Source organism: Lactuca serriola, chromosome 6 (genome assembly GCF_051521515.1).
Source record: "Lactuca serriola cultivar US96UC23 chromosome 6, Lser_US96UC23_V15, whole genome shotgun sequence".
NCBI lineage: Eukaryota > Viridiplantae > Streptophyta > Magnoliopsida > Asterales > Asteraceae > Lactuca > Lactuca serriola.
The window spans coordinates 12,812,341-12,828,864 of NC_136413.1; the positions used below are offsets into that span (position 1 = coordinate 12,812,341).

Below are 16,524 nucleotides of genomic sequence, written 5' to 3' on the forward strand. Positions count from 1 at the left end.
AATTGTTGAAAACATTGATACGAAGTCAGTAATTGATGAATTTAAAGACCTTAAAGGTCGTCGAGTTGAGTTGTAATTCTTCTTTTAAGGTATTTTTGGTGTTTAGTTGGTGAAAAAAATTTGTTTTTTTTTTTATGTGTAAGAACCTTAATTTTAGGTATTTTGGTGTTTAATTACTAGAATAAAATGGTTATTTTACGTGTAAAAACCTTAAATTTAGTTTTGTAATACCCCCCCCCCCCCAAAAAAAAAAAAAAAAAAAAAAATCAATAGTTCAAGTTCCGCCCCTGGTACTAATTTAAAATAGATAGAACGCCATAGCATATGATTTTTTCCGCTATCATAGTTGTTGACGTTCTTTTGTTGTTGAAAAGTCAGTCATTTCTTGTTTTTAAATACACCATAGAACGTCATAGCATATGATTTTTATGTAACTAGGTAAACATATCTTCATAGGTTTAGAGCATTAGGCCAACTCCAACTATAAAAATTGTCGATTACTTAAACTAAAACCATTATTGCAATCTTACAAAACGCTAAAATAAAATGTTTTTTAATGGTCGATCTCCATATTTCAAATATAAAACTATCCCTCTGGACCACACGTGATGTTTGTTATTTGTTGGTAGGAATAAAACATAAAAAATGACACTAAAATGATGCTTTTTATTGGACCATTGAAGAGTTGATATAGCATAAAGCCAAACTATATCCAATGGGCATGGACTGGGCTAAGATCCATTAATAAAACACAATACAAATTACAGTAATTGTGTCGGCGTGAAGTTAAATTTTGGTCCGTCTCATGAAAATAATACTACGATGTTAAGATATGTTGTAGGGTCAGTCTTATTTAAAACAGAGAAAAAAAACCTTTGTAATAAGATTTGACTAAAATTATTTAAAATATATTGCTGAGATTTGAAATTAGATACCCAAATATTCTATAACCCAATAAACTTATTATTATTTTTTTTTAATAATAATGGGGTTTGTGACTTGTCTGGCTTGAACCCAAGTACTTTGAGTAAGAGCCATTATCTCAACAACAAGCATCAAGTAAATTTTATTTTATGTGAAATAAATGCATTTAATTAGCATGAGAGTTAAACTTAAAAAAGATAGAATTATCACCAAAACGGTCGATCACCAACTTAATTACAATTTACAATTGATCCGTCTAATTAAACATATCAACTATAATAAATAAAGATTTATTTTGACACATGTTATCTCTCATGAGTTTTGACACTTATCATTTTGTGATATTTTTGAAAAAATAATATTCAAATGTCAATTCTTAGGTTTTTCAAATTTAAAATTAAAAAGTCACGTATCATTTATATATTTATATATGTAAAGTATTAAAAGTCATAAATATGATATTAAATTGCAATTAATACATATCTTTATTTCTTATTTCAAAATTTTATTTTAAAAAATATTTATTGTTTACACTTTAATATTTAATTTCTTTTTTAATCAACTCGTGTAATACACAAGTTTTACACATAGTAATCTATATATGAATGATAAATCCCAAATGAGGACCAACTTATCAAAATTGATATGCTATATTGATGTAATTAATAGCAAGATGCTTGGTAATTGGGGCGATGATGGGTTTATTAGTTAACTAGGCGAATGCCCGCGCGTTGCGGAGATCTCTAGAAATATATGTGTTTTTAAGTATAACAATAATGTTGTTGTTAAATTTAATATAATAATTTATATACTAAGTTGATATAATATATTGATTATTTTGAATTATATGATAATATATACATTTATTAAACTTCATAATCTAAATCTTTTGAATGACCTCTACCCACGGGGACTCATGAATAAAATTAAATATAATATATGGTGTAATGTTTTTTATAGTTGTTGTTATTGTTAATTTATTTTTTAAATTTATTTGTTTAATGTTTTAATTTCTATCATTGTAATTATTTAAAACATCAAACATTTTTTTAGGATTTTAAAGGTAACAATATAATCACTTATATAGAGTTAATTTTAACTTTTGTTATTGTAAGTTATTTTAATCTACCTATTTGAAAACTTTTAGTGATTACAAAAATATCTTTATGAAATATTTTAGTTAAGTTGATATTACAATTTAGTTTTTGCATTTAGCACTACAATTTATCACTTTAACTATAAACAAAATATCCTTTGAGTTTTTTAAGTGGAACTGAAATTTATATTGAAGTGACCATGTAATGTTACATTTAAATTAACATTTTAAGTATTTTGTCCAAATTGTTCAAAAGTTGTAGCTTTAAACTGATAATGTGTTACATACAACAACATATTAAATCTAATAGATTAAGTATAATATGTTAAAAGTTAAAGACTTACCTTTATAAGTAGAAGTAAAAATATTATTTTAATATTGAAATTTAGTTTATTTATGATTACAGTTTAGGTTTGATACTTATTTAACCTTATTAACCAACTTATAATCACTATTAGAAAGACACTGCAATTTATCACTTTTAACTATTTACAAAATATTCTTTAGGTTGTTTAAGTTGATCTAAAATTTATATTTAAGTTGACCCTGTAAAGTTATATTTAAATTAACAATTTAAGTATTTTATATAAATTGTTCAAAAGTTATAGCTTTAAAGTGATAATGGTTTACATACAATAACATATTAGACCTAATAAACTAACTATAATATTTTAAAAAGTTAAAATCATAACTTTATAAGTAGAAGAAATTATATTGTTTTAATATAGAAATTTAGTTTATATATGATTACACTTTAGGTTTGATATTTATTTAACCTTATTAACAAACTTATAATCATTATTAGAAAGAAATTGAAAAGTTGACACTGTAATCATTTATTTATCACTTCTAACTATTTACAAAATATTTTTTGGTTTTTTAGTGGAACTAAATATTATATTTAAGTTGACACTGTAATGTTATATTTAAATTAACAATTTAAGTATTTTGTCCAAACTGTTCAAAAATTACAGCTTTAAAATGATAATGGTTTACATGTAACAACATTTTAAATCTAATAAATTAAGTATAATATGTTAAAATTTAAAGACATAACTTTATAAATAGAAGTAAAGATATTATTTTAAAATTGAAATTTAGTCTATTTATGATTACACTTTAGGTTTGATATTTATTGAACATTATTAACCAACTTACAATCATTATTAGAAATACACAACAATTTATCACTTTTAACTATTTATAAAATAATCTTTGGGTTGTTTAAGTTAATTAAATTTTATATTTAAGTTGAGCCTATAATGTTATATTATAATTAATAATTTAAGTATTTTATACAAATTGTTCAAAAATTATACCTTTAAAATGATAATGGTTTACATCCAACAATATATTAAAACTAATAAATTAAGTATAATATGTTAAAAGTTAAAAAACATAATTTTATAAGTAGAATTAAAGATATTATTTTAATATTGAAATTTAGTTTATATATGAATACACTTTAGATTTGATATTTATTTAACCTAATTACCAAATTATAATTATTATTATAAAGAAATTGAAAAGTCATGGGAGTTTCAAATAAATGTGGTGAAAGGAAAAAAGAATGGGGGTTTCAAATGCATGAGATTCAAGAAAAAATGTTAGGTTTATAAGTATGTATGACTAGGCGAATGTCCGCGCGTTGCGCAGAAACACCTATATAGTTGAAGTCTTTACAAATATATATATATATATATATATATATATATATATATATATATATTGAATATAACAATAACGTTGTTGTTAAATTTGATATAATAATTTCTATATACTAAAGGGATATAATATATTGATTATTTTGAATCATATGATAATATATATACATTTATTATAACTTCATAATCTCAATTGTTTGAACGACTTCTACCCGCGAGTTATACATGAATAAAATTAAATCTAATATATGATTTGATGTTATTTATAGTTGTTTTTATTGTTAATTAATTTTTTAAAATTTATTTGCTTAATGTTTTAATTTCTATCATTATAATTATTTAAAACATCAAACATTATTTTTTGATTTTATAGGTAACAATATAATCATTTATATAGAGTTATTTTTAACTATTGTTATTATAAGTTATTTTAAGCTACTTATTTTAAATTTTTTAACGATTATATAAATATATTTAGGAAATAATTTAGTTAAGTTGATATTACAATTTAGGTTTTTGCATTTATCACTATAATTTATCACTTTTAACTATTTACAAAATATTATTTGGTTTTTTTAGTGGAACTGAAATTTAGATTTAAGTTGACACTGTAATGTTACATTTAAATTAACATTTTAAGTATTTTGTCCAAATTGTTCAAAAGTTGTAGCTTTAAACTGATAATGTGTTACATACAACAACATATTAAATCTAATAGATTAAGTATAATATGTTAAAAGTTAAAGACTTACCTTTATAAGTAGAAGTAAAAATATTATTTTAATATTGAAATTTAGTTTATTTATGATTACAGTTTAGGTTTGATACTTATTTAACCTTATTAACCAACTTATAATCACTATTAGAAAGACACTGCAATTTATCACTTTTAACTATTTACAAAATATTCTTTAGGTTGTTTAAGTTGATCTAAAATTTATATTTAAGTTGACCCTGTAAAGTTATATTTAAATTAACAATTTAAGTATTTTATATAAATTGTTCAAAAGTTGTAGCTTTAAAGTGATAATGGTTTACATACAATAACATATTAGACCTAATAAACTAACTATAATATTTTAAAAAGTTAAAATCATAACTTTATAAGTAGAAGAAATTATATTGTTTTAATATTGAAATTTGGTTTATATATGATTACACTTTAGGTTTGATATTTATTTAACCTTATTAACAAACTTATAATCATTATTAGAAAGAAATTGAAAAGTTGACACTGTAATCATTTATTTATCACTTCTAACTATTTACAAAATATTTTTTGGTTTTTTAGTGGAACTAAATATTATATTTAAGTTGACACTGTAATGTTATATTTAAATTAACAATTTGAGTATTTTGTCCAAACTGTTCAAAAATTACAGCTTTAAAATGATAATGGTTTACATGTAACAACATTTTAAATCTAATAAATTAAGTATAATATGTTAAAATTTAAAGACATAACTTTATAAATAGAAGTAAAGATATTATTTTAAAATTGAAATTTAGTCTATTTATGATTACACTTTAGGTTTGATATTTATTTAACATTATTAACCAACTTACAATCATTATTAGAAATACACAACAATTTATCACTTTTAACTATTTATAAAATAATCTTTGGGTTGTTTAAGTTAATTAAATTTTATATTTAAGTTGAGCCTATAATGTTATATTATAATTAATAATTTAAGTATTTTATACAAATTGTTCAAAAATTATACCTTTAAAATGATAATGGTTTACATCCAACAATATATTAAAACTAATAAATTAAGTATAATATGTTAAAAGTTAAAAAACATAATTTTATAAGTAGAATTAAAGATATTATTTTAATATTGAAATTTAGTTTATATATGAATACACTTTAGATTTGATATTTATTTAACCTAATTACCAAATTATAATTATTATTATAAAGAAATTGAAAAATCATGGGAGTTTCAAATAAATGTGGTGAAAGGAAAAAATAATGGGGGTTTCAAATGCATGAGATTCAAGAAAAAATGTTAGGTTTATAAGTATGTATGACTAGGCGAATGTCCGCGCGTTGCGCAGAAACACCTATATAGTTGAAGTCTTTACAAATATATATATATATATATATATATATATATATATATATATATATATATTGAATATAACAATAACGTTGTTGTTAAATTTGATATAATAATTTCTATATACTAAAGTGATATAATATATTGATTATTTTGAATCATATGATAATATATATACATTTATTATAACTTCATAATCTCAATTGTTTGAATGACTTCTACCCGCGAGTTATACATGAATAAAATTAAATCTAATATATGATTTGATGTTATTTATAGTTGTTTTTATTGTTAATTAATTTTTTAAAATTTATTTGCTTAATGTTTTAATTTCTATCATTATAATTATTTAAAACATCAAACATTATTTTTTGATTTTATAGGTAACAATATAATCATTTATATAGAGTTATTTTTAACTATTGTTATTATAAGTTATTTTAAGCTACTTATTTTAAATTTTTTAACGATTATATAAATATATTTAGGAAATAATTTAGTTAAGCTGATATTACAATTTAGTTTTTTGCATTTATCACTATAATTTATCACTTTTAACTATTTACAAAATATTATTTGGTTTTTTTAGTGGAACTGAAATTTAGATTTAAGTTGACACTGTAATGTTATATTTAAATTAACAATTTAAGTATTCTGTCAAAACTGTTCAAAAATTGTAACTTTAAACTGGTAATGGTTTACATGCAACAACATTTTAAATCTAATAAATTAAGTAAAATATGTTATAATATAAAGAAATAACTTTATAAATAGAAGTAAATATATTATTTTAAAATTGAAATTTAGTCTATTTATGATTACACTTTAGGTTTGATATTTATTTAACATTATTAACCAACTTACAATCATTATTAGAAATACACAACAATTTATCACTTTTAACTATTTATAAAATAATCTTTGGGTTGTTTAAGTTAATTAAATTTTATATTTAAGTTGAGCCTATAATGTTATTTTTTAATTAATAATTTAAGTATTTTATACAAATTGTTCAAAAATTATACCTTTAAAATGATAATGGTTTACAGCCAACAATATATTAAAACTAATAAATTAAGTATAATATGTTAAAAGTTAAAAAAACATAACTTTATAAGTAGAATTAAAGATATTATTTTAATATTGAAATTTAGTTTATATATAAATACACTTTAGATTTGATATTTATTTAACCTAATTATCAAATTATACTTATTATTATAAAGAAATTGAAAAGTCATGAGAGTTTCAAATGAATGTGGTGAAAGGAAAAACGAATGGGGGTTTCAAATGCATGAGATTAAAGAAAAAATGCTAACTTTATAAGTATGTATAATTTTGAAGTGTCTCTGAACAAGATGCTTGGTTGTTGGATTTGAGTATTGGTGATGTCTTTATAGTTAGGGAGACTATAAATCATATAGAATAGTTCTTATTGTAGGATAAAGTGGAGAAATGAGGTGGACATCTTTATAGAAGGGTAGACACCCTTTAGATACTCTATAGGCATCTTTATCAAAAGTCAATCAACAGATAACTATTTTTAATCATCTTTTTCAAAAAACAATATAACTTTAACCAATACAAATACCTTAAAAATTATATAGGGTGTCTAGATGGTAAAATGGAGTGTCCATTTAGCCAAACCCTTAGACTACTAGGAGTGGCAACGCCCACTCCCGTTATTGGAGCTAATAACGCCTAATAACAACCAAGAACACCGCCCCCTTTCCATGTTATTAGGTGTTAAAGACATGTGCGTTGCTTCCCGTTACCATCACCACTTTCCATTAACGCCGTTTTCTTCTTTTTATCAAAAACGTTGGGTTTGGGCGTTGCCCACACCCACAAGCCTTATAGAAACGTTCTTGTTCCACACAATGTCAACATCTTTTTTGGCACCTTTGCTTAGATTGGTTGACACTAGTTAACTCGGTATTTATGTCCCTTCGGCCCTTTGCCCTTTGTGTTCGTTAAAGAATGAACCTTTATTGTATTTATTTGGTGAGTGTGAGATTGTTAAGGTCAACATCTTAGTTATTGTATGTTTATACGTGATGATTTGGGTGGATACGATCAAATATGTCTTTGATCAAGAAGGATACTATTTTCAACAATAACATTGTGAAATGGGGATTTTTTGTTCATTGTTATTACTTGTTTTTGTGGTTTACTAACAGGAACCATAATTAGCTAATATTCAATGGGTTTAATTACTTGGTTCCAAAACCTTTTGAATGTTTTATAATATGTTGTTAACTTCTTGTTAGTTTTAGTTCATTTTTTATTTGTACATACGAACATTCAGTTATTTGTACATACGAACATTCAGCTGTTAAAAGAATAGCAAAACTCATTGATGATTTTCTTGACATTAGAGGGATCAAATGATATTATGATACAACACCACATAAGAAGCTTAGCATTTTTGGTAGGCTAGGCTTATTCAAGTATTGTTATTTATGTTGGTTGAACCCATTAACTCGAGTCATATTAGGCACACTCAACTTGTTTAGGTTTACTAAGCTTTTTGTGAAACTGAATAGTCGTGCCTAACTATCAATATCCATAACTAATACTAATAATGATGCAATATCTAGATTTAAATATACCTGTTCACATTGAAAATAGTCAAATTTTCTAATAATGTATTTTTAGATGTTTTGAGAACATAGGTTTTAAGTTGGCCTATATGATTGGTAAAACAGTTCAGGTTTTTAAATGTTTATTTTGATATAATAATGAATATGAGTATTCAGCAAAAAAAAAGGGTTTGTTTACTTGTAATTCATGCGCCACACATTGTACTCATACCATATGACCATCAACTTCTAGTTTAAGAGTACTAGATAGTTGAATGTTAATCTACTTGGTAGCGAGGAGAGGACCACTTTCTTTAATTAGACAATTTTGGAATTAGGTTTAAGTACGTTTATGCTTAATGGATCTATAATGCTAGTTATATTACATTTATTGTTAGATAACTTGTGCATATTAGACCACCCGGTGTACATAGCACGAAGTCGTCCGTGGTCTAGTTGGCCACGAACCACGGCCGTGCACACCACTCCGGTGGTTCGTGGTGGGTCGTGGTCGTGGCCTTCCGTGGCCCGGACAACGAATGCAAACGACCAATCCGATGCGCAAAGAATTCGACCGTTTCTCTTTTTGGTGTAGCCGTTTAACAACGGCTAGATTGTATAAAAAAAAACAATTTATTTACCTATAAATACCATACTTTTACTCCTTATTTTTTACACCATTCTTTTCTTTCTCTATACACAAACTACACACTACATCTTCACAACCAAAAATCATGGATCCCAACCAAAATACCCCTCCAAACTACCGAAATCGCAAACCCGATAACGCTTTTGCGTTAGACACAACACCTCGACAATTCCCGACGATGGAGTCACCTCAAGGCGGTTTTATCAATCTACTTCAAAGTGGTTCCCCTATCCAACAAACACCACTTTTCCAACAACAATATCAACCTTTTCCGGCTTTCCAACAACAACAAATGCAACAACAATACCAACAATTTCAACAATTCCAACAACTACAACAACTCCAACAACAATCGTCACAACAACAACAACCACCAAGCTCACAACCACCACTTTCGCCGGATTTTGTTCCGGAAACGCAACCTTCACCACCACCTCAACCAAAAAAGAAAAAAGGAAAAAAAACGGCCCGACCCACTACCAACCAAGAAAGGGTCCCATGGACAAAAGAAGAAGAAGAAAATTTAGCGGAGGCATGGGTGGCGGCTTCCGAAGATCCAATTGTAGGAGATAGCCAGACGTACGGAAGTTTTTGGGAAAAAGTCCGAGCCATTTTTTACGAGTTAATGGAAAGTCAAGCTCGAAATGCCGATCAAATTACGTCGAAATGGCGAGATATTCGATTAAAATGCACCGATTTTGGAGGAATCTACAACAATCTCCTAAACATACGCAAAAGCGGCTCAAATGATTTTGATGTTTTCAAGGCGACCATGGACCAATATGAAAAACAACGCCTACACGCAAAGCTTTTCCGTATATGAAGCCGTGGCTAAAATTGAAAGACTCCCCAAAATGGAAAGAGCAAACGGAAGGAAGTTCCCAATCTTCCGGTTCAAAGCGTTCGAGAAACCCCGATGGAACTTCTCAACAATCGGACGACCGAACACACATCGATATCAACGACGATCCGATAGATCTTGAAACCGACCAACCTCTTCCTCGGCCCGTTGGAAGAAATAAAGCAAAAAAAGCGGCGTCAACATCTTCGAATTCTAGTGTTATGGATATGTTCGGCGATAAATTTGATCGATATGTGCAGCTTCAAGAAACGAAGGCCGAGGTGATGACTCGGATGGAACAAAAAATAATCGAAGCACAAACATCATTTCAAGAGGCACAAGAGACACTCCAAACAAAAACCGATATGGAAATCTTGAAAATGAAAGCGGACGACCTTGAGGGCGAAGACTTGAAACTTTTTCTAGCAATGAAAGAGTCGGTTCGAGCCCGACGTAGGCGTAGGGGGTAGTTTATTTTATGTATGGTTGGAATTTTTAGTTTTTTTAATGTTTTTTTTTAATTTTTTTTTAAATTAACTAATGTAATTTTTATTTTGATTGTTATTTTTATTTTATTTTTTAATTTCAACTAATTTAGTTTTTATTTAATGTAATTTGGTATTTTAATTTAATGGAAAAATAGTATTAAAAAAATGTTTTTAATGTATTTTTGAATTAAATTTAAATAAAAAAATGAGGTGGAGTGGTGTTTTAATGTATTTTTGAATTAAATTTAAATAAAAAAATGAGGTGGAGTGGTGTGTTTAGTGGTAAGTACCCCATGTATGTGGTAGTGGAATGTGGTGCTGATATGACACCCACCACATATGTGGTATGTGGTGGGTATAACGGATGACTTTATATTCATAACTTCTATTATTGTAATAATAAATTAGTTAAAAGTAACCACACAAATATAGCTGAAAATAATCAATTTATTTTTCGAAGTTTAGTCAAACATATTAAAATGGTTCAAATTTGCTCAACAGAATTTACGACACCTCGGATGGTGAAATTTTAAAGTTTTTTACGGCCTTTTCAGAATATAAAAGAGTTTGTTTAACATTGATAGAGAAAAAAAAATAACTTTTCTATAGTTACAAATAGTTTTTTTTTTAATAATTATTTTTATCATTTATTTAATAGTTTTACATCTTTTCTACTATTCAGATTTACCAAACTATTGTTATTTTCTTCTATTGGTGTTTACACAATGATTCAGTAAGATGCTGTTCAATTGTCTTGGTCAACTGCTTTCGTATTTCGTTAAAACTCTCCTTGTACGTACTGAGATTAATTGTCAGATAGGTCTTCATCATACCGCTTAAAATATCTACAATATTGCGCTTTGTTTGGAAAATATGGACAACCACAATAATGCTTTTTATTACAGTAGAAACTGAAAATTAGCTTTATACTACTACTACAATCACATCCAGAAACGGATGATTTTTTTTTTTTTTGTCCACGAGCATAAGTTTGGGAGCTTGAATCATTTAAAAGAAAAAGGCATTAACGAGAGGGCATCACCAATTTTCTTGTGAATAAGTGCCCACGATTGGTCTTCCTGAATAGGTAAATACAATTTGATGAGACACATAACTAGTCTGAAATCCTATCTGAACCGCTATATTTTTGGACAATATGATCACTTTGGAAAATGTCTTAAAATTGGTGTTATTTCTGAATATTTATATATAATGATGTAATTTAGTGATTGTATGTAAATATAGGATAATGATGCAGTTTAATGATTGTATGTTAAGATAGGATAACAAGTGTGAGCTCCAAAAAACATTAGAGTTTGATGATGTGGGGATGTCCTTTTGATTGCATGTGGTTGACATTGAAAGGGTAAAACATCCATTTGTCACTATTTGACAACTTTCAAGAATCAAGAATCTCAATAATTCTTATAATATTGTAAAGATACATTTTAAATGTGTAGTAAAATAAATAAATTCTGACAATTTAGCAATTGAATTATAATATATTACGTATAAGTATCAAAATGTTTTGATTCTAACGGTATTAGATGTTGCTTTTTTTATTCTGAAGATTTGAGGTCGAGGATTCAAATCCTTCATGTGGGCATAAGATGGATTTACAAGTAATTTAGTTTCATCCTTAAAATAGATTATGTTTTGTATGCCACTTCTCATTCTTTCTTCAAGTATCAAGTATCTCAACAAATACCAACAATAAGTATTGCAATAAGATTTTCAGATTTGTTGTGGTTGTTATCTTTATTGTTACTATTGCTGATTTCCTTATCGTTTTATATTTACTTCTCATTCTTAATAAACACCGATCACCTTATTTTATAAATGTGTAAAAAACCATCGTTGATTTGCAATGCTTAATAATTTAATGTCAAATATACATAAAATCAAGAAAGATTCCAAAAAAAATTAGAGAGGACCCATGCATGTTTGGAAGGTTGTATGTAGGTTGCTTGGATTCTGTGGAACTTAGAATAATTTGTGATTGGTAGTGCTTGGTGAAGATGAGCCAACCCAAAATCCTAACCAATCAATCATTTACCAATTGAATTCAGTTAATATATATTACAATTTGCTAATGTATTGCATTCAACTAATATCCAATTATCAGTTATATTATTTTCATCCAAAATTTAATATAGCTAAACTCTATAAAATATCAGTGTAATACCAAAAGATGAAAAGAATAACAAATCGACAAGATAGTGGCACTCGTTGAAACTATTATTGATTATTTTATAATACGGTGGTGAAAATATAAGGTATTTATTAGAGGGTTATATTCAATTTAAATAAGTCATGAAAACGTAATAATCTTATATTTGTTAATTACTGCGACTATTATTTTAACCAATGTTTTAAAAACCGGTTTGAACTGGCCGGTCGAACCGGTTGGACCGGGAACCGGGAGAGGGAGCGGTTCAACTACCACCGGTTTTATATTGATTTCTGAACCGGATTGAACCGATCGGTTTTTAGAAAAAACCGGTTGAACCGGTCAAAATAAACCGGTTGAACCGGTTAAACCATTTACATAATAAACATTGGTGATTTTTTTCAAATCTATTTAGTTTTTTCTAAATAAAAACATATGGTAAAAATTATAAATTATTTTGATGTTTTTGTATTCATCAAAAACTATATTTCGTTTCGGTATTATACTTTATTTTCTTTTTGATGTATATGGATTGATGTAAACACTAAAACTTATGGTTATGTGTTATTTTAATGTATTTGGATTCATCTAAAACTTATTTTTATGTGTATTTTTAATGTTTGAACTTATAAACATCAAATTCCTAATTTTTATATGTATGTATGTATAGAAAAATAGAAAAAAAAAACATGAAAAATATAGAAACCGGTTCACTCGGCGGTTGAACCGGTTGAACCGGGAACCGGTCACCGTACCGGTTCAACTAAAAAACCGGTTTTTAAAACATTGATTTTAACTTTCTCGCAATAAAATTACTTGGATTTTACACTAAATACTTTGCAAATATAAAAAAGGGTCTAGAACTATATATTATATTATATACCACGACTCCATCACTGTATTTTGTATGCCGCAATTGATATGTGTGTGATATCAAAAATATATTAAATAGCCATTCACAATTTGTTAAAATTGAATTTGTTGTTATTATTATTATTATTATTATTTTATTTTATTTTATTTTATAAAGGTATTAACGTTGAAAAAGCTAAAAAAACAAAAAAAAAAAAAAACAATTATCACAGTTCTTAGTCTTTTAATGGTTTATACACTAAAAAAAACTTAGCAGAGATAGCATGCCTCTAATTTGTATGTAACCTATAATAAAATAAAGTTTAGAAAAATAATCTATTGATTACTCAAATTATATGAAATATTTTAAAAAACCAATTTATAAGCTATATTTGACTAAAGCAATATAACGGTGAGAAACCCATTTTTCGTACCTATATAATATAATGTTATTTATTGTTAAAACAATCTAAATCAATAACTTTTAATAACATAAATGATTTTCCGAAAAACGATTATTAGATAATGACTTTTGAGTAAAAATCCCAAAATATAATGGTTTTGTGAGATTGTCACTATATTTTAAAATAAAATATTTTATTCATATTAAAAAAAAACAAGTTTTTTATTTGATTTTTCATTTCCCCCCTAGTCGCCAAATTCATCGAAATTCACACACACACACACATATAAACAAGAGAGAGAGAGAGAGAGAGAGAGAGAGAGAGAGAGAGAGAGAGAGAGAGAACGCCACCCAATTGGCTGGCCAACTCCTTGCCATTCTCCGGTAATCCCTTTGTACACTCCGTCCACAACCATGCTCGGACGATGAAACAAAAACCCCGAAATTCCGTCGATAATCTACACGAAACCACAACTGGCGCCACCGGAGTTACGACGGACATGAGGGTCATAGTACCCTTACAAGGTGTAGTTCAAGGCGGAGGTGGTTTGGTTCTAGGCTCAATCATCCCCTGCGCTCTCTTCTACTTCTTACAACTCTATCTAAAGGCCAAAAATCCTTCCGACGACGACCCCAACCCCTCACCACCGCCGCAACTGCCAGAGACTCCTCCTCCTCCTCCTGGTGGCCTGCAAAGGGTTCATTCGGTAAGGTCGATTTGGTCCCCACGTGGTGCAAACGGTCAAGTTCAGGTTTCTACGAGGGCCAATTCTGTCATCAAACATCCTGATTCTCCGTACTATGTTGGATTAAAGAGGGCTTCTGATAATCTGTATGATGAGTCGAGTAATCCAGAGGGGATTATTCAACTCGGATTGGATGAAAACAAGGTAAGCTTCTCGTAATCTTATACAATTATTGCTAATATGAGCTCAATTGTGCATTCGTAATGATAATTAATCTGAAATATTGTGATTAAGTAGACAATGATTGGTTCATTTTGATGTATTTGCTGCTTTAATAATCAAGTTCACATTGGGTTTACGAGTTTATAGTTATCCCTGGATTTGATTCAAGACTGGCTAGTGACGCATACCAAGTGTTCGATCATTGGCCAAGAGTTACAAATGGACCAAATCAGTACTTATCATCCATTCCATGGATCATCAGAGCTCAAACTGGTAATTTCCATGTAAATTCTTTCTATTTCTTACTATAATTAGATTTGATTTTGGTCATTGTGCCACTTAATTTTATATTAATCCCATCTTGAAGCAAGGTGTTATCTTTTCACATGCCAATTTATGTAATCTACAATCATGGAATTAAATGCTTCATTTGTTCATCTTTTTTTGTAACAGGCAGTTGCAAGATTCATGTCTCAAGTTATGGAAGGACACGTGTCATTCAACCCATCACAGATAGTTTTAACAGCTGGAACAACACCTGCTCTTGAGATGCTTGCTTTTTGCCTTGCTGACCCTGGAAATGCATTTCTTGTCCCCTCTCCATATTTCCCCGAGTAAGTCCCTCTTCCATAAATCTTGATTTCTGTACATTGTTTCAAGAATGTCACACATGTTGACTTTTGAGGTCAAACATGCATCTTTTGAACTTCATAATGTCATACGAACTCATCTAAGTTTCAAGAAGTATGCTTTATAATAAAGCTATATATATATTTATACAAAATGTGTAATGAATTTATAAAAAAAAATTGCAGCCTTGATAGGGACATAAAATGGAGAACTGGGGTTGAAATTATACCTGTGCCATGTCGTAGTTCAGACAATTTTAGTTTACATACAACTGCCCTTCATCGAGCATACAACCAAGCAAAAAAACGTGGCATCAAAATCCAAGGTGTCATAATTTCAAATCCTTCAAATCCAGCTGGCATTTTTCATACCCGAGATACCCTTTACAATCTTTTAAACTTTGCAACTGAAAAAAACATCCACATCATCTCCAACGAGGCACTTTCAGGCTCAAATGGTGACAAGAATCAAGAATTTGTCAGCATGGCTGAAATTGTGAATTCTGAAGAGTATGATAGAAACAGAGTTCATATTGTTTACGGGTTGTCAAAAGACCTTTCTGCCCCTGGTTTACGAGTCGGGGTTGTTTATTCGTTTGATAAAAACGTGTTGGAGGCATCGAAGAAATTGGTGAGATTTTCATCTGTGTCATCTTTGAACCAAAGAATGCTTGTTTCAATGCTTAATGATTCAAGATTTGTTGAAGGGTTTATAAAGATTAATAGAGAAAGAGTTGAGAAAATGAGTGATCTTTTTGTGGGTGGTTTGAAGAGTTTGGGAATTGAGTGTATGAAAAGTGGTGGAGGGTTTTATTGTTGGGCGGATTTGAGTGGTTTTATACGGCCTTATAGTGAAAAAGGTGAGCTTGAATTGTGGGAAAAGTTGTTGAATGTGGGAAAAGTCAATTCTACCCCTGGATCATCTTGTCATTGTGTAGAACCAGGGTGGTTTAGGTTTTGTTTTACAAATTTGGAAGAAAAAGAGATTCCATTGGTTATGGAAAGAATCAAGAGAGTGTTGTGAGTTCGAGTTGATCACATGAAGGAAAGAAAGGAAGCCATTGGTACAGAAACTTGTGAAGGATCTCCCACCCTCAAATTGTATTATAGATTTGATTATTTTTTGGGATTTTTATTTTTATTTTTTTTATGAAGGTTCATATTCATTTTGAAATGTTTTTGTTCATGGGTTTGGATGTTTATAATGTTCATTTATTTATGTAATAAAAGTAGCGATTCATATTTTTATAAA

At 28.1% G+C, this 16,524-nt stretch overlaps 1 protein-coding gene across 1 annotated transcript; it reads left to right on the forward strand.

Moving 5' to 3' along the window:
• Positions 1-14,013: 14,013 nt before the first annotated feature.
• Positions 14,014-16,524, forward strand: LOC145057985 (putative aminotransferase ACS12). The gene is made up of 4 exons (XM_079005903.1): positions 14,014-14,625; positions 14,791-14,916; positions 15,097-15,257; positions 15,459-16,524. The coding sequence occupies exons 1-4, from the start codon at positions 14,161-14,163 to the stop codon at positions 16,294-16,296; spliced, it is 1,590 nt and encodes a 529-aa protein (XP_078862029.1). The 5' UTR covers positions 14,014-14,160; the 3' UTR covers positions 16,297-16,524.